Source organism: Gavialis gangeticus, unplaced genomic scaffold (genome assembly GCF_001723915.1).
Source record: "Gavialis gangeticus isolate Ggan-Ray unplaced genomic scaffold, GavGan_comp1, whole genome shotgun sequence".
Lineage (NCBI taxonomy): Eukaryota > Metazoa > Chordata > Crocodylia > Gavialidae > Gavialis > Gavialis gangeticus.
In genome coordinates, this window is record NW_017728964.1 from 1,862,484 (window position 1) to 1,888,757 (window position 26,274).

General features: G+C 46.7%; 1 protein-coding gene and 1 long non-coding RNA gene across 2 annotated transcripts in view; both read left to right on the top strand.

Moving 5' to 3' along the window:
- Window positions 1-26,274, top strand: part of DNAH9 (dynein axonemal heavy chain 9) — a 609,139-nt gene that overhangs the window by 503,489 nt on the left and 79,376 nt on the right. Inside the window, exon 61 of the mRNA XM_019501495.1 lies at window positions 4,182-4,409. Within this exon, the coding sequence (XP_019357040.1) occupies window positions 4,182-4,409 (228 nt within the window). The remainder of the gene's footprint in view (window positions 1-4,181; window positions 4,410-26,274) is intronic.
- LOC109287028 overlaps window positions 12,103-26,274 on the top strand; it is a 21,988-nt gene continuing 7,816 nt past the window's right edge. Inside the window, exon 1 of the long non-coding RNA XR_002094740.1 lies at window positions 12,103-12,143. This is a non-coding gene — a long non-coding RNA (uncharacterized LOC109287028). The remainder of the gene's footprint in view (window positions 12,144-26,274) is intronic.

Consider the following 26,274-nt stretch of genomic DNA (forward strand, 5'->3'; position numbering starts at 1 on the left):
TCCCCTACACTTAAACTCAATTATCCATCAAATCAGAAAGTTCCATATATCAATACTGAAAAGGATAGGAAGTATTGATTTTAATTAGTGACATTAACACAAACTAAATAAAAAAATTGTTCAACTTTATTTTTTAATGATTTTAAACTTCATGGTTTATATATCAAAACCCTTACATTCATAAGGGTTCAAACCATTTTATTTTGAAATTTAAGGCAAAATATATTGTTTTTCTTCTTCTAGTGCAACTTTTCCATAAAATATTAGATCTTTACGATTGTGCATTGGTTTCTTAATTCCTGTGTATATAATATTGTTAGAATCTGTTGATAGCCTGAATTCAGTGAGAATCCCTTTTTATTTTGGACCTTGACTCAGTGAAAAACAGCTGCTGCATAAACTTTCAAGATACATATATTTGCATTGTCTACTGTATTAATCATTGTTCTATCTCATATGAAAAGTACATTCCCCACCTCCTTCCTCAGAACACAGTTCCTTTGTTTAGGCATCTTCTACCATGATTGGATCCAGGATTCACTAAAGGGGGATGTGGCACACCACCCCTCAGAACATGGTGGGATGGGGCAAGCTGTGGCTGGAGCCGCCAGGTCAGACACAGGGGAGCTGTGACTATGCTTTTAAAAACTGATCTCGAGTGTTTTGTTACCTCCAAAGACTTTTTAGGGTTCTCTCATACAGCAAGCTTTGCATGCATTTTAGCCAGGAAAGTGCCACTACAAAGTCCATTGTGTTGCAGACAAAGGCATTGAACTTTTTAAACCCAGGCTGCTTGGGGTTTTGGGTTGAATGGCTTTAGAACTGAGACTGAATTCTTGCTTGGAAGGCAACAAGTCTTTTGTACTCCAGTTCTGTTTGCAAAGTATACTGAGTTTTGACATTCTGTATATTCTCAGTGCGGCTTTTGTTCCTATATACTGGTAAAGTCGGCTCAGTACAAAAAGATGCACAAAAAGACTGTGTTAAAATGTTGCATCCCTGTGGTCACAGAGCCAGCATCCCTGTGGTCATGGAGCCAGTGCTCAGAACTCCTTGCTGGTGAGAGCTGGGAAGCTTGTTCCCCACCCAGCTCTGGGAGCATGGAGCTGGGGGAGGGCAGGAATAAGCTCCCCAGCCTGTTTCCCCCGCCCAGCTCTGCGCTCATGTTGCTGAGCAGGGAACAAGCTTCCCAGCCCCAACCCTGCATGCCCAGGTGGGGACCCCCTGCCATTGCAGAGCAGGGGCTGGGAACAAACTCCTTAGCCCTGACTCCCTGATTGCATTTGCGATTACGGAGCAGAGGCTGAGAGCTCCTACATGGGGACAGTTCCCCATCAAACCTGGAGCTGGCTGGGACCTGCCCCTGGCTGGGACAGTTTCCACCCATCCCCAGGCTATATGGGGAAGCATGTGAAGCCTGGAGGTGGCTGGGGTGTGTCCTGTTTCAGGCAGCTCCCAGCCAGCTCTGGGCTGCACATGCAGACTTCCCTGTGCAGCCAGGGGCTGGCTGGGAGCTGTTCCAGTCAGGGACAAGTGCCAGTCCCTTGCCCCATTTGGGTGATCAAGGCACAGGGCTTGGAAACAGCTGCAGGGGTTGGGTAGGTCCCAGTCCCCTGCCCTGATCTGCCAGTGGGGCAGCTAGCAGCAAGCTAGCTCCTGGCTGCCCCACTGATGAATCAGGGAAGGGGCCTGGGACCTGCCTTTTTCCTACAGCTCTTTCCAAGCCCGATGTCTGTGATCGGAGAGCCAGGGCCAGGAGCTCCCTACTGCCAGGGCAGGGGTACATTGTCCCTTCCCCAGCAGCAGACAATCCCCTGGGGCCAGGAGACAGCTGTCTCCTGGGTCAGTGCACCGTGTGAGCCCCTGGGCTAGCACCCAGGGGGATCCTGGATCTCCCCCAGTGGTGGTAGGGATCCATTTCAGGGCTGCAGGGACCTGGGAGTAAATCTTCCTAATCCCGCATGTGTAGACACCTACCCAAAAACCCTTGCTGGGAGCATCTACACAAGACGCTATGCTGCCATAGCAATGCGCTACAGTGACATAGCATCAGCAGGCACAAACCATGATGCTGCAGGTACGCTGGTGTAGCAATGTGTTCCTTTGCTATAGTGTGTTGCTATGGCAATGTAGCACAGTGTAGTATAGGCTATGGCTGTGCCATTAATTAGTACTTCCAAAAGAAATTACTAAATGACGGTGCAGTAACACAGTGCCTTGGGGCACATGTAGATGCACCCACTGTGCAGTAGTTTACTGTACAGTAAATCTAGGCTGGAGTAAATGCATGTGTAGACGTGCCCTGTAAGGAGGAACCTACTCACTGCCACTGTTGTCCCTGGCCAAATGTGGAACTCATCACAGATTCTTCCTACTACCTGTCAGGGTTCCCAAGAGCATCAGCCCTAGTGGGTACATCCAGGAGTGAGGACTGCCAGGGTTGCAGGGATGAACTGCAGGTTGGAAGCAACTGAGGGCAGCCCAAGTTCCAAACAAGAAGTGAGGGCTGGAGCTCAGAGTCTGAAACCAAACCAGAGAACTAACTAAGGATCAGAGGTCAGAAAGCAAGCTGAGATCAACTGAAGTCCAAACACTGAATCAGAGAGTTAACCAGATATCAGGGAGACAGAGAGCTAGAGGAGTTACCAGGACAGGAGCTTTGCAAGGACTGAGATCAGGAAGTTGTGCGGGAAAGCTCAGATGCTGGAGGAGTTCCTTAAAAGCAGCTCCAGAACCAATCAAAAGGAAGGGGCTGGGGATGAGCTGGCCCTGCTTACTGTATTAAATGCAGTTGATCTAGTAACACAGGCTGTAGTGTAGGAGTTTTACACAGTCCATGGTGGGGCTCGAGTGTCTCTTGGCCCTCTGAAAAGAAGGTAAGAATCCCCTCCCAACACCCTTTCCCAGGGATCAGAAGGACATCCACTCCCAATTCCCCCTTCCTCACCTGTTGCTGCTGCTGTCCCATGGTCCCTAGGGGTAATGGGAGCTCCTGTGCCACTGCAGCTGGGCTGTGCAGGGTCTAGGCTCTAGCTGGGACAGTGACAGTGGCAGCAGCAGCTGCTGTTTTGGACTGAGCTTAGCCCCCCACACTAGCCCAGTTGGAGCAGAACAGGAGCTCCCATGCCCCTGGGACAGCAGCAGCAGCAGGCATGGAAGGGCAGAAGGGGAGGGGATGTGTCCTGACCATGAGGGGGGAAGAAGAGGGGCATTCTTACTTTCTTTGAGACTTAAGTCCTGGATTGCTCCCATGATGTGGTCTGTCCACCTGAGTTGGGGGAAGAGTGTGAGAAAGCTGGGAGTGTAGGGGTGCCAGTACCCCTGTGGTGTTCATTGGTGCTTCTGCACACCCTTTGTAAAAGCCTGGATCTGCTTCTGGGAGAGGTGCACCAGATTTATACCACTATAACCAAGAGCACACCCGTATATAAGTTTAGATAGGTGTAATGTGTAACATCACCCTTAGCTGGAGAAAGTGAAAGGATCCTTGCTTTAAGTTTGAAAAGACAGACTCATGACCTAACCTGTTGTGCCTTACTTTCCTCCCTGCCTCACATGTGGTATATGAGGTTTCACAAGCCAATGACTTCTGTCTCTTTAAACTGTGGCACCAGCAAACAGCAGCTGGACTCTCCTCCTGGCCCTCTGTGTCCCCTGCCATCCCAGGCCTGCTCTGCACTGGCTCAAATTGCTACTGCCCCAGGTGCCCATGTAGATTCTGTACCCAGAAGTAGTTTACTCTGGCTCAAACTACTCCAGAGTTTATTATTTCACATTATTTGCACATGTAGACATGCCCACTGATATTAAGGGTGACCATCGTTATTATACTGAAAACAATTAAGCACGTTCATTTCAGATCACTGAGGAAACTTGTTACTCCAACAGCCATACAATATTGTACGAAACATCAAGTTATTATCCCTAAGAAAACACAGACTCAGAACTGTTTTCCTAATTGCTGGTTATTGGTCATGATTATTTTGAATTTCAGATCTTCATCCCTTATATGCAGTACATGTCTGTGCATATGAATTACACTCTTGAGAACTATTAGAAAAGGTATAAACTTATACAGCCTGAAGCATGGGCTTTAACTCATCTGTACAATATAGTTGATGGCTGTTCACTGTGGATGTAAATGACAGCAGTTAAAGCATTGTCCATTTTTTTCCTGCTAGAATATCCATCTGGTGGCCAAGTGGCTGAGTTCTCTTGAGAAAAAACTTGAGCAGCACAGTGAAGGCAGCCACCAGGAATTTCGTGTTTTCATTAGTGCCGAGCCTGCACCTTCAGTTGACAGCCACATTATTCCCCAAGGAATCCTGGAGAATTCCATCAAAATCACTAATGAACCCCCGACAGGGATGCATGCCAACCTTCACAAGGCCCTTGATAACTTCAACCAGGTATGTCAACATCTCAGATGAAGTTCTGGCCTCCCTCATGTGGCTGCTATAGTAACCAGACAAGCTACCAAATCAGGAACTACAGTATCCAGATAAGCAGTTCTATGTGTGTATAGAATAGTTGCACATTCTATTATCAGGAACCCACAGAAAATACCACTTGTGGAATGCAAGCCTCTCAATGCCAAAGCTTTATGGATCCGGTACAAGAACTGTGTCCACTGGGACTGCACAAAACCCATTTCATAGCACCAGATATTCACAAATGAAGCTATCAAGGGTCAGGTGACCTAAAGCTGCTTTGGTTCTTCTATTTCTACAGCAAACTTCTGGATCCCATGACCATTGTTCTGTACCCATACTTTTTGTAGGTTTTTTACATCAGACTTTTTGGTTTAAGTGACAATTTTTAGGAATCTTACTTTTGTTCAGATAGCACTCAAGCATTTAAAAAATGTTTTGAATCCATTTTTGTGTCATTGTACAGTTGGATTCAGGCACCAACTCTGCCTTAGGATTAGAAGCATCTTGGCTTACCCAACCCCAGATGTGGAAAATAGGCATTATTTGCATCGTTATCCCCTACCATTACCTGGAGTAAGATGCCCAAGCCCATTGTTCCCTGTCAAGGGCCATACTCCAGCTCAGGTATATCAAACATATGGCTTGCAGGCTGGATTCAGCCCATGGAGCTATGTCATTTGGCCTATGGGTTCTTAGAGGAGTTGGGAATTCACGGGAGGGGAAGCATAGGGTGGAGCCTACTATTGGGGGTGGCAGTGGCACATACTAAATCTTTACATGCATGTACACACATCTACAATACAGTAGTGAGAGCACAGGAATGTGGCTAGAAAACTGTAATTTAGGTACACAAAGGGAGCTAGGGAAGATGCCACTCTGTGAGCTACATTAGCTGGTTGCTAATGATTCTATAGAAAGTAATCTTTGCATTGAACTGGTACTGTAATTAAGCTATTTCAGAGTAATAGGGACAGCAGTGCAATTGCCAGAGCTTCTGGATGAGAGGTTAAGTCAAGGTCTTGATGCTTATGTATATGAAAAATCCCATGGCACCTGTCCTAGTGACAAGGAGCTTTATCCTACTTTAGCAAGGTTCCTGTTTGGCTAGCTACATTTCATTTCCCTAATATCCATATTATCTTTCTCAATTATAATTGGATAGTGTAGCTGGTACATAATGGCTGCCTTGATTCCAACTCAGAAATTGGCAGGAAGTTATCTTTACAGATGCAGAGCTCTCATAGCTAGAGTTCAGATGGTCAAGCAGGTGTGACAAAAACTCCTGAAACCACATTGGTCTATTTGCCTGTTTCTGTGCATGCCAGAGTGCCAGTTGCAATGCGCTTGACGTCGATGTTCTCCTTTATCTATATGGTTCTGTTCACCAAGAATAAAGCATCTGCATAGCATGATGGGTTCTGTCTTCCAACATATCTCTTTATACAGCCAGTGAGGGCCAGCTGGAGTATAGCCTATGTACCATGGAAACCATTCTTTTTCAGGAGGGGAGAGGGAGATGTCCCTCCCTCCTGGTCAATTGCATTTGCATCCTGATTGATGCTCTTTTTTAAAAGAAACTCCACTGTAAGTACCAAAATCTCTGAGCAGGCCCAGTGGTGAGGCAACAGATAATGATTAATGCTAATAATCACAGAAGATCATTCCATTTTTATCTAGTGTTATTCATCATCTTGAATTTAACAAAAACTGCCATAAAGCTTTCACCTAAAGTAATGTATTCCATCCTGCTGCTGCTCATTTCAATCAGCTAGTAATTAACATTTTATAAATTGCTGAAGTATTCTAAAATATCTCTTATTATAGAATCTTGCAGTTTTGGGGAGTAGCACCTTTACATTTCATTTTACTTCCTCTGTACTGGATTCTTGCTCAATGTGTGGAATGGACATTTAAATTTAGCTTGTGACTGAAAGTCACAAAAGAACCTTATTATGGCAACTGAAGAATATAGTTCTAAATTTCTAGCTAAAGAAAAATATAAAATTAAACAGGGAAGCTAAATGAGACTATGATCTGCATTTTTTTCAGTTTTTATTGTTTAAAAGTCCCCATGACATCAAAGGGAGGAATAAGCTCAATGCCTATTTCATCCACATTCTTGGTGGGACAGTTTTACTCAGCTGGTGGCATCAGCTGAGGGATCAATCTTGCTGGAGCTGAACTGGCTGGCCCTGCTTCTTAATTTCGGGGGCGGGGGGAAGGGAGGCAGTACAGCCTCCAGCTAGGGGATTAACAGAGCAGCTTACTTAATGTAACTTAATTACAGTGCCAGTTCAAAGCAAAGATTACTTTCTATTTTCAAGGAAAAAATATTTTATTTCTTTATTCTGCCTTCCAAAAACAAGGTGCTTGTCTTATTTGGGGTTGTGCGATGAGGAGGAGGGGAGAGAGGAGGGAGCATGGTATGTGACAAATTACAGTAAAATGTTTATTGAGTTCCTAACTTGAGGGGAGAAATACTTCCTATTTCAGGAAGTTAAGCATGTGAGTTGGGTCCTGACCAAAAGGGAAGAATTGGTGGAGGATGTAATGGTGAGGGGAGGCTTGGAAGGAAGTAACCGTGGTAAGACAGAATTCATGATTCTGAGGAAGGGAAAACATGAGGTAAGAAGAACTAAGACACTAGATTTCAAAAGGTCAGATTTCCATCAACCAAGGAGATAGGCAGGGTGCCATGGGAGAACAGACAGAAGATTGAAAGCCCCCAAGCAGGCTAGCAACTTCTAAAGGTCACAGTACTGGAAGCCCAACAAGAAGCTACTCCAACATAGTGAAAGCATAAGAAGAATGGCAAGAGGCTGTGCAAGAAGCTTCTAGGAGAAGGAAATCAAGGACAAGAAATGGTTCATTAAATGTTAGCCCGAAGAAAAAGATCAAGCAACCTATGGGTCCACTGATAAATAACTGGGGTGATTTCTTAACAGAAGATGCAAAAATGGTCAATAGGAGTTTTGACTCTTCACCAAAAGTAAAATGCAACCAGACAGCTAATAAGGATTGTCTGGATAAGGAAGGGGACAAGCTGAAGGTAGAGATAGCAGAAGAAATTGTCTGAGACCTTTGGATAAGCTTGAATGCATTCATGTCAGAGTGACCTGATGAAGTTAATTTTAGAGAACTGAAAATCTCTAAGTAAATAACCAGAGGGCCTTATTAAGGGGAAGCAGTAGAGGAAGTTTTAGTAATATTCTCAGGGGGAAGATAGGACTATCAGTTAGGGCTTCGTTACACATAAATTTTAGGCAGCTCAACAACCTCTTAACCCCAGGCCTGTCCATACATTAACACATGAAACTGGTTTTAAGCACCCTTTAGGCATCTTAAAGTTATACCACTCCAGTCTAGGTTTACCTGTGATCTGTGTTATCCAGCTCGTGTTACACTAGTATGTGGCCAGTCTAGGTTACATATTAATGTATCACCCCACCTGCCTCCCACACCAGTCTGGATCGGCCCTGCTGCCTATGTCCTGCCTCCCCCAGGTTGGGCAGCCTTCCCCCACTATCACCTCTCCCCAGTTGGTCTGGATAAGGACTGCTGGTCCCCACCACCATCCCCCATCAACCTGAATAGACTGACTTCCCCCAACCCATCCCTCAGATTGGGCCTATTATCCCCCACACACCTAGCACCCCAGATCCCCTTTCACTCCCACCTGCCCTCCCATGCCTGTCAATGTTGTCCTGAGGGAGCAGCTAGGGAAGGGAAACCCAACACTGCTGCCACTCTCTGGGCTTGGCTCAGTCCAGAGAACAGCTGTGGTAGCAGAGGTGATTGGGCAGGTGGGTTCCCCTTCTCTCCCTGATCCTCTGGGATAGTGCCAGCAGCCACAAGTAAGTTGGGGGAGATGGTCACAGCTGAGCCATGAGGGCCAGGGGTGCAAGAAGGGAGTCCCATGGTTGGGGTGAGCGGGGGGGTGGAACCTGAGAGATTGGGGCAGGGGGAGCCCTGGGAGGCAATGAGAAGAAGGGGAGCCTGGAATGGGAGAGGAAGGGAGTAGGAGAGGATTCTTACCTCAAAGCCCCTGCTCACCTGAATGTGTGACTGCTCTGAAATCAAGCTAACACTAACACTAATTACCACTTTGACAAGCATAATTATAATGTATAACAAGACCCTTAGATGCATAATTTATTTATATACTAATGTAAGAAACATGGGGAATAAGCAGGAAGAATTTGTGGTCCAAGTGCAATCAAGGAATTATAGAATCATAGAAAATCAGGGTTGGAAGGTACTTCAAGATTTCATCTATTCCAACCCCCTACTCAAAGCATAACCACCTCAACTAGATCATCCCAGCCAGGGCTTTGCCTAGCCAGATCTTAAAACTCTCTATGGATAGAGATTCCACAACATCTCTGAGTAATCTGTTCCAGTGATTTACTATCCCCCTAATGAGAGATTTGTTCCTAATATCTAACCTAAACTTCTCTTGCTGCAACTTGAGACCATTGCTCCTTGTTCCGTCATCTGCCACCACAGAGAGCAGCCTAGCTCCATCTTCTTTGGAACCATCCTTCAGGTAGTTGAAGGGTGCTATTAAATCCCCTCTCAGTCTTCTCTTCTGCAGACTAAATAAACCCAGTTCCCTCAGTTTCTCCTCAGAAGTTATGTTCCCCGGCCCCATAACCATTTTCATTACTCTCTACCGGACTTTACAATTTGTCTACATCCTTTCTGTAGCGGGGGCCCAATACTGAACACAGGTCTTCAGATGTGACCTCACCAGTGCCAAATAGAGGGGAATAAATTCCCCCAATATGCTGGCAACTCTCCTATTAATGTAGTCCAGTATGCCATTAGTCTTATTTGCAACAAGGGTACACCATTGGCTTCTATTCAGCTTATTGTCCACTGTAATCCCCAGGTCCTTTTCTGTAGAGCTGCTGCTTAGCTAGTCAGTCCCCAGCCTGTACCGGTGCATGGGATTGTTGTACTCTAAGTGCAGGACTTTACACTTTGTCCTCGTGAGATTTCTTTTGGTCCAATCCTCTAATATGTTGAGGTTTCTCAGAATCCTAGTATTATTCTCCAGAGTATCTACTATTTATCCATAAGTAGAATTCAAATCACAGGCTGAATCAAAGATCAGGAGTTAAGGATCAAATTACCAAAGCCAAGGGTATTTTCTAAGTAGCCAGAGTCCAGAAACTCAGCCGAGCAGGGTCAGGCAGGAGAAAACTAGAGAAAGATTTAGTACAACAGACATTCAGAAGACCTCTTGGCTGGCCTGCAACCTGTTGCAGCAGGTGTAACTAAATGTGGGGGCTGCTGCAATCAGGAGGCCCCAGTAGTGCTCTGCTGGTTCATTAGCTTAGGGAGGGCTGCCATTCAGAGGTGCAGGAAGGTTTGGCCAGCTGAGAAGTTTACCCAGGCTGAGCTACCAGTTAGGACTAGGGTGGTCCTCATAAAGGACAATCTTGTTGTCCTCTGTCCTCTGTTGATACAAAACCAGACACCTTTATGTCTTGAAGAGAAAAACAGAGGACATAAAGGCATCAGGTTTTGTGTCAATAGAGGACAGAGTAGCAGAAAACTGGAATGTCCGCTATGATGGCTGTCCTAGATAGGGCCCTTACCACAAGGACAGCTGGCTGTACTTTTAAGAGGCCCTTTTAAAGGCACTGGAGCAAGCTATCTTCTTGTGAAAGTAGAATGGAAAGTGCAACAGGCGATCAGCCAGGGTAGGCAGCAATCTGTTCAATAAGTTTAAAAGGAATCTTAAAAAAGTGGAAACTTGATTTTACTAGGGACGAGTATAAGACTGTTGCAGAGGTGTGCAGAGAAAACACTTAGAAGGCCAAGGCACAATTTTAGATGCAACTGGCAAGAGAACTAAAAAGCAGTAAAAAGGGATTCTAGAAGAATGTCAAAAGTAAGAGGAAGACCAGAGAAACCATAGGTCCCTTACAGAACGTAGAAGGCAATGACATAGGGATGATGCAGGAAGAGTGAGATAATTAGTGCCCTTTTTACTTTGGTCTTCACAATTAGGGGCAACTACCAAATGATGAGCATAGTTGGCACAGTTGGCAGCAAAGATAGGGAAGGAGTCTAACACCTCAGGGTAATGACAGAACAGGTCAGGAATTAATTAGAGAAGCTAGATGCTTTCAAGTCATCAGGGTCAGATGGGATTCCTTCTTAGGGTAATGAAGGAATTTGCTGAAGTAATTTCAGAGGTATTAGCTATCCTCTAAGAACTCATGGGGGCTGTGTGAGGTCCTGGATTACTGGAAAAAGACAAATATAGGGTGCCTTTACTCAATTAATTGAATCTGCTGGAACGTGATAATTAGCATGCTCCAGCCAGCCTCTGTGTTTCGTGTATCAGTGTCCCTGTGGTTCAAAATGGTGGTGGGGACATGTTTGTCAAGCACTAGTTAAAGTGCATCTGCTGCCATTTTGAAGCATGGGGACACTGATACACAAAGCACTGTGGGCATTTTAATTAAAGCAGCTCCATTTAATTAGAGCAGTGCTGTTCTGAAGCACAGGGATGCTGATACACAAGATGCTGTGGGCACTTTAATTAGAGCATCTCTCAGAGCTGCTCTAAATAAAAGCCCCTCCTCCCCCGTCCAGGTCACATATTAAAACACCTATAGGGAATTTATACACATACATTTTTGTGCCCGGAAGTGCCGGAGATCTGGCATGTCAAAGCAGACTCGATTAATTGAGTCTGCTCCACACGTGAGCTGACACTCATGGCACTGCATCGCTTGCAGTTTCATAAGCAGCACAATGCACATCGATGAGGAGAAAATGGTTGTGGTGCACTTTTGAACTAAAATGCCTTCTATGTGTTTTAGTTCAAAAGCAGACCACTGCCATTTTCTGCATGATAATGTGCATTTCACCACTTACACAACTGCAACGAGGCAGCACTGGGCACTTTTCAGAGCACCTGGTGCTGCAGTGCATGCATGTGTAAAAATGCTCATAGTGTCCATTTTTAAGAAATGGAAGGAAAAGGATCCAGGGAATTACAGTCCAGTGAACCTGACCTCAATATTTGGAAAGATAATGGAACAGGTCCTCAAGGAATCTGTTGTAAATCATTTAAATGAAAGCAAGCTGATCAGGAACAGGCATGGATTCACCAAGAGAAAGTCATGCCTGACCAACCTGATTTTCTTGAATGTTAATGTGACCAGCTCTGGATGTGGGGGAAAACAGTGGATGTGATATACTTTGACTTTAGCAAGAGTTTTGATACCGTCTCCCATGACATTCTTATTAACAAGCTATGGCAATACAGACTACATGAAAGTACTGTTTGACAGTTACATAACTGGTTGGATCACTGGGCTTAATGAGTAGTCATCAATGCCTGATTGGGAGGAGGTGTCAAGTGAGGTTTTCCAGGGGTCTGTTCTGTGTTCAGTATTGTTTAATATTTCCATTAATAATTTGGACATTGGGACTGAGTTTACACTTAATAAATTTGCAGATGTCACCAAGTTGGATGGAGTTGCAGGTACTTTGGTGGGTAGGGCTAGGATCCAGAATGACCAGAATAGACTGGATAAATGGTCTGTAATCAACCAGATGAAATTCAGTAAGTACAAATACACAGTCCTGTACCTGAGACAGAATAACTGTATGCACAAGTTATTGGCTGTGGTATTGCAGAGAAGAACCTGGGGGTTACAGTGGACCATAAGATGAATATGAGCCAATGTGCTCTTATTACTAAGAAAGCCAACAGCTTATTGAATTGTTTTAATGGGAGCAACACCTGCAAGGGAGTGATTCATTCACTCCATTCAGCAGTGGTGAGCCTGGCTCTGGAGTACTATGTCAAGTTTTGGGCCTTACACTTCAGGAAGGATATGGACAGATTGGTAGTCCTCTCCATGGACTTCCACTTGACAGGGTGGAGAGGCTTGCATGTACCGATGACCCTAAGAGCAACACTGTTAGGAGTCTTGTACTCCTGGTAGGGTCTCCCATGGTAGAAAGGTCAAAGGTGAGGTATGAGGCGAAGAGCAGTCCAACATAACATAAATACTTCAATGGTGGGGCAGGCAGATGAAGAAGGTGGATGAAGTCACTTCACCCTTGGAATGGGACAGGAGGATGATTTGGCAGCTGTGCTTGCAACTGAGCAGCCCTTTTTAGGATCCCCTCTGCTCATCCTGCATGGGGAGAGGGGGTAGAAAAGGTACCACTAACATAGACTCCCCACCTTATCTTACCTGACTGGATAGCTGCTTCCAGGAGGATCACTCAAATTGTGGTTGAAACATAAAAATGTCTTTTGAATCCTCTAATGTACAAACTCTACTAGACAACCTGAGCAGTGACAGATCTGAATGTAGAACAGCTGTTGTTACCTGAGACCTCTCACAATACAACATTGATATCACTGGTCTCTGCAAGACCAGATATTCATATGAAGGCCATCTGAGGGAGGAGGGGGGTGGCTATACATTCTTCTTGAAAGGGAAACCTGAAAACGACAGGCAAAAACACAGCATTGGGTTTGCCATGAAAAATCAGATTGTCAGCCAAATGACCAAATTCCCTGTTGCCATTAACGAGCGCCTCATGACTCTCCACTCCAACTGACCAGCAATTCATTTGCTACTGCTCCAGCACATGATGCTGAGGAAGAATAGCAATAACAGATTTATTCTCACCTTGTTGAAATGCTGACTATCATCCCAAAATAGGATAAGATCATCCTCTGGAAATTTCAATGAGATAGTTGGCTGGGACTTTAACATGTGGAGGGGAACCATTAGAAAGGCCAATTCCAACAGCTTCCTCTCATTCAGTAAATGTGCAGAGCATGAACTTGCCATTACTGACACTATCTTCAGACAATGTAACATACATAAAACAACATGGTAAAACCCCCACTCAAAACAATGGCATTTCCTTGATCACATCACTGTAAGAGCACCTAATCTAAAAGATGTTCATATCACACGTATTGTGAGAAAAGCCAGTGACTGCTGGACCAGTCATCGCTTATTGAGATCCATCATGTCCATTAGGGTTGTACTGAAACATCAAAAGCAACCCAAATTGGCCTGAAGACAGTACAACATCAAATGCCTTCAGACCCCTAAACATTGTGAAGCCCTCTAAACATATCTCAACAAGAAACTCACCAATCTTAAGACTGAAAATAATAACACTTGTGTTGAGGAAGATTGGCAAGCTCTAAAGGATACCATAGTTTCATAGTTTCTAGGGTCGGAAGGGACCTGAGCAGATCATCTAGTCCGACCCCCTGCCATGGCAGGAAGAGCACTGGGGTCAAATGACCCCAATAAGGTGGTCATCCAACCTCCTCTTAAAACCCCCCAGGGTGGGAGCCTGCACCACCTCACATGGAAGCTGGTTCCAGACCCTAGCCAACCTGACCATGAAGTAGCGCCTCCTGATGTCCACCTTAAACCTTCCCTCCGCCAGCTTGTGACCATTGTTCCTGGTCACTCCTCGCGGCGCTAGGGGGAACAGGGACTCCCCCGGCGCCTGCTGATCCCCCCTAACTAGTTTATAACAGGCCACAAGATCCCCCCTCAGCCTTCTCTTTTGAAGGCTGAACAGGTTCAGGTCCCGCAACCTTTCCTCATAGGACCTACCCTGCTGTCCCTTGATCATACGAGTGGCCCTCCTCTGGACCCTCTCGATGCTGTCCACATCCCTCTTAAAGTGCGGCACCCAGAACTGGACGCAGTACTCCAACTGCGGCCTGACCAGTGTTGCATAGAGGGAGAGGATCACCTCCTTGGACCTGCTCGAGATGCATCTGTGGATGCACGACAAGGTGCAGTTGGCCTTCCTAGCCGCTTCCCCACATTGCCGACTCATGTTCATCTTGGAGTCAATAATGACTCCCAGATCCTTCTTCCACCATCCATGAGGCTTGCACAGAATTAAAAGACCATAGAAAACTAGGGTTGGAAGGGACCTCAGGAGGTCATCTAGTCCACGCCCCTTCTCAAAGTATGACCATCCCCAACTATATCATTCCAGCCAGAGTTTGTTGAGCTGGGCCTTAACAACCTACAAGGGTGGAGATTCTACAACCTCTTTAGGTACTCCACCACCCACCAGTACTTCACCACCCACCTAGTGACAAAGTTTTTCCTAATATCTAACCTAAACTTTCCTTGCTTCAATTTGAGACCATTGTTCCTCGTTCTATCAAAGAGAGTGGCATTGATACCACAAAATGGAAAAACTAGCTTGGAACAGGACTACACGTCACTTTTTGATAGAAGGTACATCTTACTTTGAAGAAAATTGTTTCACTCTAGAGGCATAAAATGACAAAAATGGAAGGATATGAAACAAGACTGAGGAGTCCATGATCCGACCCTCCCTTTAACCACCATCTCTGGTGTTTGCCAGAGAGCCTGCAGCTCTAGGAATGGCCTTCTTAGCCATCAACAGACTTATTTACAACCCTTTACTTGACCTGTTGGAGTGATCATTCTGGACTGTGAGGGCTTGCCACCACCACTGGGCAGATTGGAAAGAATCCACCGCAGAGCAACAAAAATGATTAGAGGCCTGGGGAGTATGACATGAGGAAAGACTGAAAGGAAAAAAATACCCAGTTGGGCTCTGGGAGCGGCGCAAGATGCACAGGTGTAAACCTGTTGCATCCCCGCACCCTGAAGCCCCCCAGTGACCCCAACAGCTGCAGGGTGCCCCTGCCAACCCCCAGCACAGCCAGAGGTAAGCGAGGCCTGTGGTGGGAGGGGACTAGCCCTGCTCAGCTGTGGGGAGGCAGCTGAGAGGAGCTGAGGAGGGTCTTACCCCACCCCAGCTCCTACTTGGGCCAGCCCCCCAGGGAGAGAGTAGGAGAGGGGGAGAGGTTACTCACTGGTCCCTTTCCAGTGAGGTAGCATCCCCCAAATCCCAGGTAGGGTCCCCTCCTTGCCCAGGAGTAGCATGGTGCTGGTGGCAGGCCCACTGCGCATGCACATAGTTTAAAAGGGCCTACCAAAGGAAAAAAAAAAAACCCAGTTGGCTTCCGAGAGTGGCACAAGATACACAAGTGAAAGCCTGTTGCACCCCCGCACCCCAAAGCCTCCCAGGCCCCTTACAGCTACAGAGTGCCACCACCAACCCACAACACAGCCAGAGGTAAGAGGGGCCCGTGGTGGGAGGCAACTAGCTCAGCTGAGCTGTGGGGAGACAGCTGAGAGGAGCAGAAGAGGGTCTCACTCTGCCCTGGGTCCTACTTCACTCAGCCCCCAAGGGAACCACACGACCAGAGCTTCGCGAACAGGCCACGCAAACGGACATACTTGTCTGCCTGGCACATGAGTTAGTGTGGGAGTTTGTGCAGGAGGGTAAGTGGGAGGGCCTGAGGCTTGTCCCATCAGTAGCCAGACTCCCAGCAGCTCGATGTGGATGGACACACACTGCAACCTGAGGGTCCCCTGGGAGTCTGCAGTCTCCCCCTCTGGCACCACAGAGGCCTCCACCCAGACAGAACCCATGGTTCTGGACTCCATGCAGATGGAGCCCCTGGCTCTCAGCTGTGGGGGCTGCCTGGCACGTTTCCAGGCTCATGGGACCAGGAGTATGGCCACCTCACCGTGCGGGGTTTGCTCCACTTTGGAGTCTCTGGGGCATTAGATTGAGGAGCTCCAGGCTGCAGTCCAGAGAATAAGTGCCATCAGGGATGGCGAGCAGGAGATTGACTCCTACTGCCAGGCCCTTCACCCCCTGGAGGTGGAGGGTGGATCAAGGTCACCTTCCAGGTCAAGGGAGAACTCAGGGATTCCCTGTACTGTCCAGCCAGGGGGTTGGACCAAGGTGGTCAAGGGCCCAAAGGCCTGCTGCACCAAGGTCCCCTCCCCTCTGGGGCTTTGCAACAGGTACGAACCTCTTGCAACCCCAGTAGAGCCTGCAGAGATGCCATCTCCTACAGGCAAGGGAGGATCACCCACCCCTACTCCTCCTAAGATGAAATGCAGAGTGCTCATCATGGGAGACTCCCTCCTGAGGGGGACTGAGGGGGCAATCTGTCACCCCAACCCCCTAGCCCAGAAGGTCTGCTACTTCCCAGGGGCCCGCATCTGGGACATAGCTGAGATGATCCCAAAGATTCTCCAGCCCTCCGACTGCTACCCTATGGTCCTCATCCATGCGGGCACAAATGACATGGCTCATAGCAATTCCAGCCGGGTCATGAGAGACTACAGGGCTCTGGGAGCAGGGCTTAGGGGGTTGGGGGCACAGATGGTCTTTTCCTTGCTCCTCCTGGTTGTGGGTCATGGGCTGAGGAGGGAGAAATGGGTCTAGGTAGTTAACCAAAGACTGCAGTGCTGGTGTAATCATGAAGGCTTTGGCTTCCACAATCACAGTCCGCTCTTTGGTGACAGAGGCAGTGGTCTGCTGGGGAGAGACAGCCTCCACCTCACTCCGCTGGGGAGGAGGCTCTTCTCAGCTAGACTGGCTGACCTGCTCGACTGGGCTTTAAATTAAGCCTGATGGAGGATGGGGGGATTACCGCCACTGCAACCCCAATGGTCAACTTTTGTAAATCCAGCAGTCTAAGGCACTGAAGGGAACTCATCCCTACCCTAGCCCCGGAACGATCTGTGGGGAAGGCAAGGGCCCTTAATGGGATACTTGCCTACCTGTATACCAATGCCAGGAGCTTGGGGAATAAACAGGAGGAACCGGTCCTCCTGATAAACAACAATGACTACAACATCGTAGGGATAATGGAGACCTGGTGGGACTCCACCTACGACTGCGCCACAGATATAGATGGCTATATCCTGTACAGGCGTGATCGTGAAGATAAAAGGGCTAGGGGTGTAGATCTCTATGTCAAGGACAGCTACACTTCCCTGCAAATTGACATTGGCACCCAGGAAAGATGACTGGAGTCTCTCTGAGACAAAATACGTGGGGAACATGGCACAGGGGACAACATGGTAGGAATCTACTACATACCTCCTGACCAGAAACAACAGTTGGACCAGGAATTCGCTAGGGAACTGGCTGAGGCTGCATGCTCTCAGTGCATGTTTGTCATGGGAGACTTTAACTACCCAGACATCTCATGGGAAGAGCACTCGGCCAAATCCGATCGGTCACAAAGCTTACTCACATGCGTGGATAAGCTCTACCTGACCCAAGAAGTCTGTGGGATGATGAGAGGTAAAATGTTGCTAGACCTGGTACTGGCTAAAGGGGACAACCTAGTCAGTGACCTAAGAATCAGTGGAAAGCTGGGTGATAGTGACCACGAGCTGATCACCTTTACTATGCATCGAAAGCTAGCAAGTCAGCCAGCAATACAGAAGTCCTCAACTTCAGGAAAGCTGACTTTGACAAGCTCAAGAGACTCATGATTGAGGCCCCAAAGGAATCACGACGCAGCAGGAAGAGGAGTCCAAGAGGAGTGGTTGCTTCTCAAGGGAGCGATCCTGACAGCACAAGGGATGGCCATCCCATCTCGAAGGAAGGGGGTTGCAAAAGGGCACAGCAATCCCGTTGGCTCAGCAGGGAACTTGAGGACCTCCTACATCTCAAAAGATGTAGAGTGGAAGGCTGGAAGTACCACCAAGGAGGAGTATTCAGCACTGGTCCATACCTTCAGGGAGCAGATCAGGAAAGCCAAGGCTGCATCCGAGCTCCATCTGGCTTCACATATCAAAGATAACAAAAAGTCCTTTTTCAGATATGTAGGGAGTCAGAAAAAAAGCAAGGATAACATTGGACCCCTGCTGAACCAAACGGGACAGCTGATAACTGACACCCAGGAAAAGGCCAACCTGCTTAATAGGTACTTCACTTCGGACTTTCATCAGTCCAATAGGACTGCCCTACCTAGCAAGATGCTGGACAGCCAGGGTGAGAGCGTATTTATACCCAGCATCGGTGTTGATCTAGTAAAGGATCACCTTGAGAGGCTGGACATCTTCAAGTCAGCTGGTGCTGACAGATTACACCCTAGAGTACTCAAGGAGCTGGCGGGTGTCATAGCCCAACTATTGGCAAAAATATTTGAAAACTCATGGTGCTCAGGTGAAGTACCTGAAGACTGGAAGAAGGCCAACGTGGTACCCATCTTCAAGAAAGGGCAGAAAGTAGATCCTGGGAATTACAGGCCAATCAAATTGACCTCAATCCCCGGTAAGGTTCTAAAGAAAATTATCAAGGAGACCCTTCTGGATTAGCTGGCTGAGGGCAACATCCTGAGGGATAGCCAGCACAGGTTTGTTGCAGATAGGTCTTGCCAGACTAATGTTATCTTCTATGACCAGGTAACATATCATCTGGACAAGGGAGAAGAGATTGACGTCATATATCTGGACTTTAAAAAAGCTTCTTATCTGGTGTCCCATGACCTCCTCACGGAACAATTGGCCAACTGTGGCCTTGGTTTCACCACAGTCTGATGGCTGGGTAATTGACTCTGAAGTCGGAACCAGTGAGTAGTTTTCAATGGTAGTGAATCATCATGGTGCTCTGTGTCCAGTGGCTTCCCCCAACGTTCTGTCCTTGGACTGGTTCTTTTTAATGTCTTTATCAGTGATGTGGACTTTGGTGTCAGAAGCACACTGGCTAAGTTCACTGATGACACTAAACTTTGGGGCGTAGCGTCCACACCTGAGGACAGTCTAGTGATCCCGGCTGACTTGGATAAACTTAGTAAATGGGTGAATACAAACCTGATAATGTTCAATATTGATAAATTTAAGGTACTCCACCTTGGGGGGGGAACCTGCAGCATGCTTATATGCTCAGCAGTGCTACGCTTGCTAGCACCGTGGCTGAAAGAGACTTGGGAGTCGAGATTGACCACAAGATGAACATAAGCCACCAATAGGATGTTGCAGCTGGCAAAGCAAACAAAACTCTGGCTTGCATTTACTGATGCATCTTGACCAAGACCCAGGATGTCATTTTCCTGCTGTACTCAGCCTTGGTGAGGCCACAGCTGGAGCACTGCATTCAACTCTGGGCTGCACAATTCAGGAATGATGGGTGGAAGCTTGAAAGAGTCCAGAGGAGAGCCATGCACATGATCAGAGGGCTTTATGACGAGAGGCTGCGAGCTATGGGACACTTCAGCCTGGAGAAGTGCAGGCTCAAGGGGGACCTGGTGACTGCTTATAAGTATATAAGGGGTTTATGTCAGGATCTGGGAGAACATCTGTTCACTGGAGCGCCCCAAGGAAAAACAAGGACCAATGGTCATAAACTTCTCCAAGATTGTTTTAAGCTGGACATAAGGAAAAATGTATTTACTGTCCGAGCCCCCAAGACCTGGAATAGACTCCCTCTAGAAGTGGTGCAGGCACCTACTCTGGACTCATTCAAGAAATGTTTAGATGCTTATCTTGCTGGGATCCTTTGACCCCAGCTGACTTCCTGGCCCTGGGGCAGGGGGCTGGACTTGATGATCTTAGTGGTCCCTTCCAGCCCTAATGTCTATGAAATCTATGAAAGAGCTATGGTTGCTTATTCAGGAGAAAAGAGGAATAAAGTGGGATTTGATAATAGTTCTCAAATTCCTGAAGGATGATTAAAGAAATAATGGAGATGGATTTTTCTACTTTTCTCTGGGGCTGTAGGGGACAGGACTAGGAGCAATAGCCTCAAGCTTCATCAGGGGAAATTTAAGTTGGAAATTAGGAGGAACTTTCTGTTTATGAAGGTGGTCAAGCATTGAACATGCTGCCTGGAGAAATTGTGGAATTTCCATCCTTGGAAATTTTCAAGGGCAACTTGGATAGACATTTGAGTGGGATGGTTTATTTAGGGATGATCCTGCCTTGAACAGGGGCCTGGACTAGATCTCGTCCAGATGGCATGAAATTGGGAAGTACTGTGAACATAATAGAGGGCAGGAGTGCAATTTAGAAGCAACTTGATAGGTTGGATAGCAGGGCTGAAGCCAACAGGATGAAGTCCAATAATGACAAATGCAAGGTGCTACACCTTGGGAACAATAATTGAAAACACTAAACAAATTGGATGGCAACTGACTGAATAGCAGCACTTTGGAAAAGGTCTTGGGATCTTGGTGTTTCCCAGACTCAGTAAGAGTGCATTGTGATTCAGCTGCAAAAAAGGCTAACAAAGTTTTAGGCTTCTTCAAAAGAAGGATTAAGTGTAAGACACAAGCAGTGATGGTGTCTCTTTACTTGCTACTTTTTAAGCTTGATCTAGAGTATTGGTTACAGTTTGGGATCCCACATTTTTAAAAAGATGTTGAGAAGTTAGAGAGGGTAGAGGCAGGTGACAAAAATGATAAAGAGCTTGGAAGGCAAGCCATTGAAATAGGCCTGTTCAGCTTGCAAAAAAGGTGGTTAAGAGGGTACGTGATAGCAGTCTTCTAATATCTGAAGGTCTTCCATAAAGAAGAGGAAGCCCTCTTTTCCCTTTCATTTTTTTCCCCCACCTTCCTCAGAAGCATTGGTTGTTGGCTGTTGTCAAGGCTGGGAATTTTGATAGTGGTGTGCTTATGCTCCTGCTGGGAATAAAATCTAGATGTTCCTGGTTGGAAGGTCTTGGTTCTCCACTCAGGCTCAGACTGATTGCCACATTTGGGATGAGGAAGAATTTTTTCGCCACGGTCAGATTACCATGAGTAAGGGTTTTTGTTTGTTTGTTTTTGGGGGGTTACTTCCTCTGTAGAAGGGGGCATGTCCCTCTTAGATCTCTTCAGTGCATGTTAACGCCACTTGCAGTGGCACTATTAGTTCTTCCCCTGCTTTACCTGTGGTAGGTTAGGGTGTTATTTGTGTTTTTTGCTTATGTGCTTTCCAGTTGTATGACAGGATGGATTGTGTACTTTTAGGAATATGTAATGGTACTTTAATATTTCATCGTGACCTCATTTTGTTCACACAGGGCTGTTCAAATTCTGGTTTGGATAGCTTGTTCAGAAATGATCCTGCTTAAGCAGGGATTAAATGACCATCAGAAATTCCGTAGACCCCTATGATTCTGTGATTCTGGCAGAGTCAAAAGTATCTCCTGGATAAAAAATAGCAGCACAATGTGCTTTAGGGGTAAGGGAATATTTACTGTATTTACTCGAATACAAGATGTGTTTTTTTCCCCCTAGTCCACTTGGGGAAAAAAGCCCCTTTTCTTACAGTCAAATACAAGGAGTCCTCATTCACTATATTGTTTATTCCTCCATCTCTTCTCTGCCTTCCCCTTCCCCATCTCCACCACACCTTGAACCACAAATATTTCAAGTCATACATTGCCAACTCCAAACACTCTCTTCTGGTGAAAGCCAGTTGCTTGACCAACAGTAGGTTTATTACCTTCCATATTGCTATTGTCTCACAAAAGTATTAAGGTTCTCAGTCTCTGTGGGTGCGTCTACACAAGACACTTTACTGTGCAGTAGAGATAATTACTGTGCAGTAAGCATCTGCATCTACATGTGCATATACTTACTGCACAGTAGTTGGCTGTAATCCTGACTAAATTTGCTACCTGCAAATGCAAGTAGCAAATGTACTCAAGATTACTTACTACACAGGAGTGCGTGTGTAGACACATGACCAGCAGCAAATGTGCTCCTGATCAGCCAGGCAGCAAGGGGTGGGTGGTTGCTCCTTGCCTATGGGAGCTACCTCTTGCTGGGGTAGTCTGTGCCACTGGAGCTTGGATGGGGACAGTGTCCCCCTGCCCTGGCAGCAGAGAACTCCCAGCCTGTGCTCCGTGATCATGGGGCTGGGAGATTCTTGTCTCCCAGCCCAAGCTCCATGGTCACGTGGCCCAGGCTAGGAGATTCTTATCCCCCAGCACCAGCACTGGGAGATAAAGATCTCCCAGTGCCAGCCCTGCAACTGTGGAGCTGGTGCAGGGAGATAACTAGGGCTGTGCAAAATTTTGCCGGCAGTTTCGTTTTGATGCTGTTTCGAGCTCGAAACAGCAAAATCAAAATGAAACAGAGCTTCAAAACAGCCTTGGAACAAAACAAGGCAAGTCGAAATGTTTTGAAATTTTCAAAAGGTTTTGAGTTTTGAAGGTCAAGCTGGGCTTGTCTGCAGGGAAACAGAGACTAAAGTAAGGAGAGGGAGGGAGAAGGGGGGGAAGGAGCGCTCTCATTATTGACCATGTAGCTGGCCAGTGACTGTCAATCTTTCCTTAGGTCTTTTCCAATCCCAGTGCTCTGGGGGAGGGATGGAAAAACTGCATAAAAGGCAGCAATGTTTGAACTGCCCTGCTTTCTGCCTTGGTGTCAGTTGAATGAGGGCACACCTTAACACACACAGTGTCACCCACCCATGTCATGAGTTTTTCCTGTCGGCAGCTAGAGGTGGAGGGCCCTAGAACCCAGACTCCCCCTGCAACTATCTCCTTGACAGCTGGCAGGCTTTGTGGCTGCAGCAGGGCCTAGCAGGCTTGCAGTTTTCACCCCCATGTCCCAAGACAGACACAGTCCCACAAGTACCCATGTCATGAGTTTTACTTGTCAGCAGCTTGAGGTCCAGTTTTCTTGAAACCCCTGCACCTATCTTCTTGAAACTTGGCAGGCTTCATGGCCTCAGCAGGGGCTAGCAAGCCTGCAGTTTTGACCCCACTGTGGCTTAACACATACACATGACATGAGTGTTTTGCTTTCAAGAATTTGAGGTGCAGTTTCCCTGAAACCCCTGCACCTATCTCCTTGAAACTTGGCAAGCTTCATGCCCTCAGAAGGGGCTACTATTCCTTCAACTTTTATCCAAATCAGGCTAGAAGTGACAACGTTATAGTCTGTTTCAACCTTCCTCATTATAGCCTATGGGCGAAATGTTGAAACAGCATCGAAACAGCTAAACTGTTTCAAAGAAACAAAACAGAACAGCAATTTCAAATTGAAACAAAATTAGAAACAAAATGCTGTTCCATTGAAACGTCAAAACGCAAGTTGAAATGGAAGAGTGCCATTTCGCACAGCCCTAATAACGATCTCCCAGATGGGTTCCCATGATAGTGTAGAGGGATATAGGGGCTCCTTGCTGCTGGGGCAAGGAGACATTGTCCCCCTGCTGTGCTTTGGGCAGCAGGCAACCCCCAAGGGCAGGGAGCAATGTTCCAGCCCCCACTAGGAGACAACTGTCTCCTGGGCTAGTACCCAGGGGAGCCTAAATTTTCTCCTGGCTGCTTCCAGGGCCCATTGCAGAGCCACAGAGAGTGGGATCAGTCTGGTTCCAGGAGTAGCAAATCTGTTCCTGCATCCCTGCACATGTAGACAAATGCCCAGGAGAATTTACTCTTGAGTAGTTTACTTGAGGGTAAATTTGCTCCCAGATTATTTGCGCATGTAGATACATCCTGTGTCTCCAGTCCTTTGGGCATTAACCCATACAACACCATTTCATTTATTGTCACTTTTCATATTGATGACCCTTAAAAACTGGTGTACCTCTTCCCATACCTGGTGCACAAAAGGGCAGTACCAAAATACATGCAGTACAGATTCTTCAGCCCCACATCCCTTTCTCGGGCATGCTGTTGATCTTACTAAACCCCATTTATGCTTAATTCCCCTCCTAGGAAGAATATTCTGTATCATATCCACATGATATCTGTATGTTCTCTATTATCTGTCACTTCTTTCTACACATTTGCCATCTGTCCTGTCACATCCCTGACTATCTATCTATCTATATATAAAGGGCTTAGTCCATCTCTCTGTATGTCTGTCTGTCTGTCCATAATGCTCTTGGGGGGGGCATGGCTTCCAGCAGGGCATGGCTCCAGCCACTGCTCCATCAAGAATGCCCATCAGAAATGATGGGTGTAGTGTGGCTTCAGCAGAGCAGGCCAAGTGGAGTGGGCCAGGCAGATGTGAGGGACGGGGCGGGGGGTGGCACAGGGCTGGACACAGAGCGCAGGGGGGTATGGGGCTGGATGCAGAGCAGGGCGAGTGGGGTGGCGCGCAGCTGGATGCAGAGTGGGAGAGGGTGGCTCATGGTTGGCATAGAGCAGCGGCAGCACGGGACGGTGGGTGGTGGTGGTGGCATGCAAGCTTCCCCCCCACACCTGCTTCTGGGAGGCAGCGGTGATGCAGGGTGGTGGGTGGTGGTGCTCTGTCCTTGCCCCCCTCCATCATTCTTGATGGGCAATTCACTAGTTGTTATATCTTTCATATCATATTAATCACCTTCTTACAATCTTTCAAACACTCTCCCTCTAGTTTATTTACCCTTAAGAAACTCTCCATCTTTGCATAATGGGCCAGTGCCTGCCATACACACAGTTTTTCCCAATCTCCCCTGCACTTGCCCCATCTTCTTAATGTTCTTCCTGCAGGGTGATGGCAGAAGCATGCATTCTTCCCCACCCCCTGAGTTGCCTCCTTATAGAACACTAGCCAATTGTCTGTCAAGAATTACGGGAAGCAGGAGGAGGAGCACTAATTGAGTGCCACCACCTAATGCCCCATGCTGCCAGTGTTCTGCCTCTTGCAGAGAGTGGGGTGGGGGAGCCAAGGCCAGTGCTGCTGACTTCGGCTTCCCCACCTTCTGTTTGGTCCTCGGCATGGCTTCGCAATCATGGTGGCGCTTCTCCACACTTGGGGCACTCTGATTGCGTGTTTCTGTCAGCCAATCAGAGTTTGAATAAAGCGTTATGGATGGACAGAGAGACAGATTTAGACTTTTATAATATTAGAATATAAAGTAAGTTTACAAAAACCTTTCTAAATCTGGCATTCTCCAGTTTTCTAATTCCCTGGCTTAAACCACTCCATTCTCGCTACCCTTTATCTTCTACCTCCCCACAAGAAATGCATTTCTGCCTCTGTACTCTCCTTATTTGCTGCCATGATGATAGATACACCACTCCTCTGTAAAGGGTGATAAACAAGGGTACTGTTTTCATCACAGCCTCCATCCTTTATACAGTTCCGCATATTCTTGACAGGTCTTCTCATTTTGTAATAAGTGAACATTTAACTTCCACATAACTTTTCCCCTGTATTTGCTTTTATCTAAACTCACTTCCATTCTCAACAACCAGTGATCACTGAAGGTCAGATCTATGATCTCCTTTCCAATCCTGAGCCAATTTCAAATTAATACAAAATCAGTCCTCAACACCTGTGTCACACTTGGTTCCATCCCTGTAATCACGTTCTTACCACCCATAAATATTTTAAACTCCTACTTTTATTATATTAATCAGTACTTTTGAAGAGCTGTCTAGCTCTCCCTCCACTCCATTCCCACTCCTATCCCCCTCCTTAATAATGCAATTGAAATCCCCCATCATAATTTGCTCTCTACCTCCACCTACATACACCTTTAATTTCTTAAATAGGGTGATCTTTCCTTCTCTTTCAGTCAGTGCATATATATTAAAAATCTCTAATGCTTTCTTTTTGAACTCCATGACCATTTGTTGCAATCTCCCTTCCACAATCACTTGCACTTGCCACACTTCCACTTCCTCACTCTTGAGAAAAATCATGACTCCAGCCACTTTGTTTACATCCGACCTTGCCCACCACAATAGACCTTATCCCCATCTCTTTATAAAACTCTTATAATCCCTCTCCCGTGGGATTCAACACTCCTGTAAACATATTATGTCCACTTTGACCACAATTAATATTGGCATAATCTTATTCCACCTCTTCCTCCATAATACTCATCTGACATTTATAGATGCAATACACAGAGTCATGGCTGTCCAGTTAAATTCCACATCTCGACCACTTTTATGAGTGTTCTATGCTGCTGCTTGATGCAGTCAGCTCTAATCCTCCTCACCTTTGCATCCCCATCATTTTTGCCAGTTCTTTTATTGCTTTTGTATTCAAAAAGGCTCCCTTTTTCCCTCCCCGGCACCTTTCTGCTCCCCC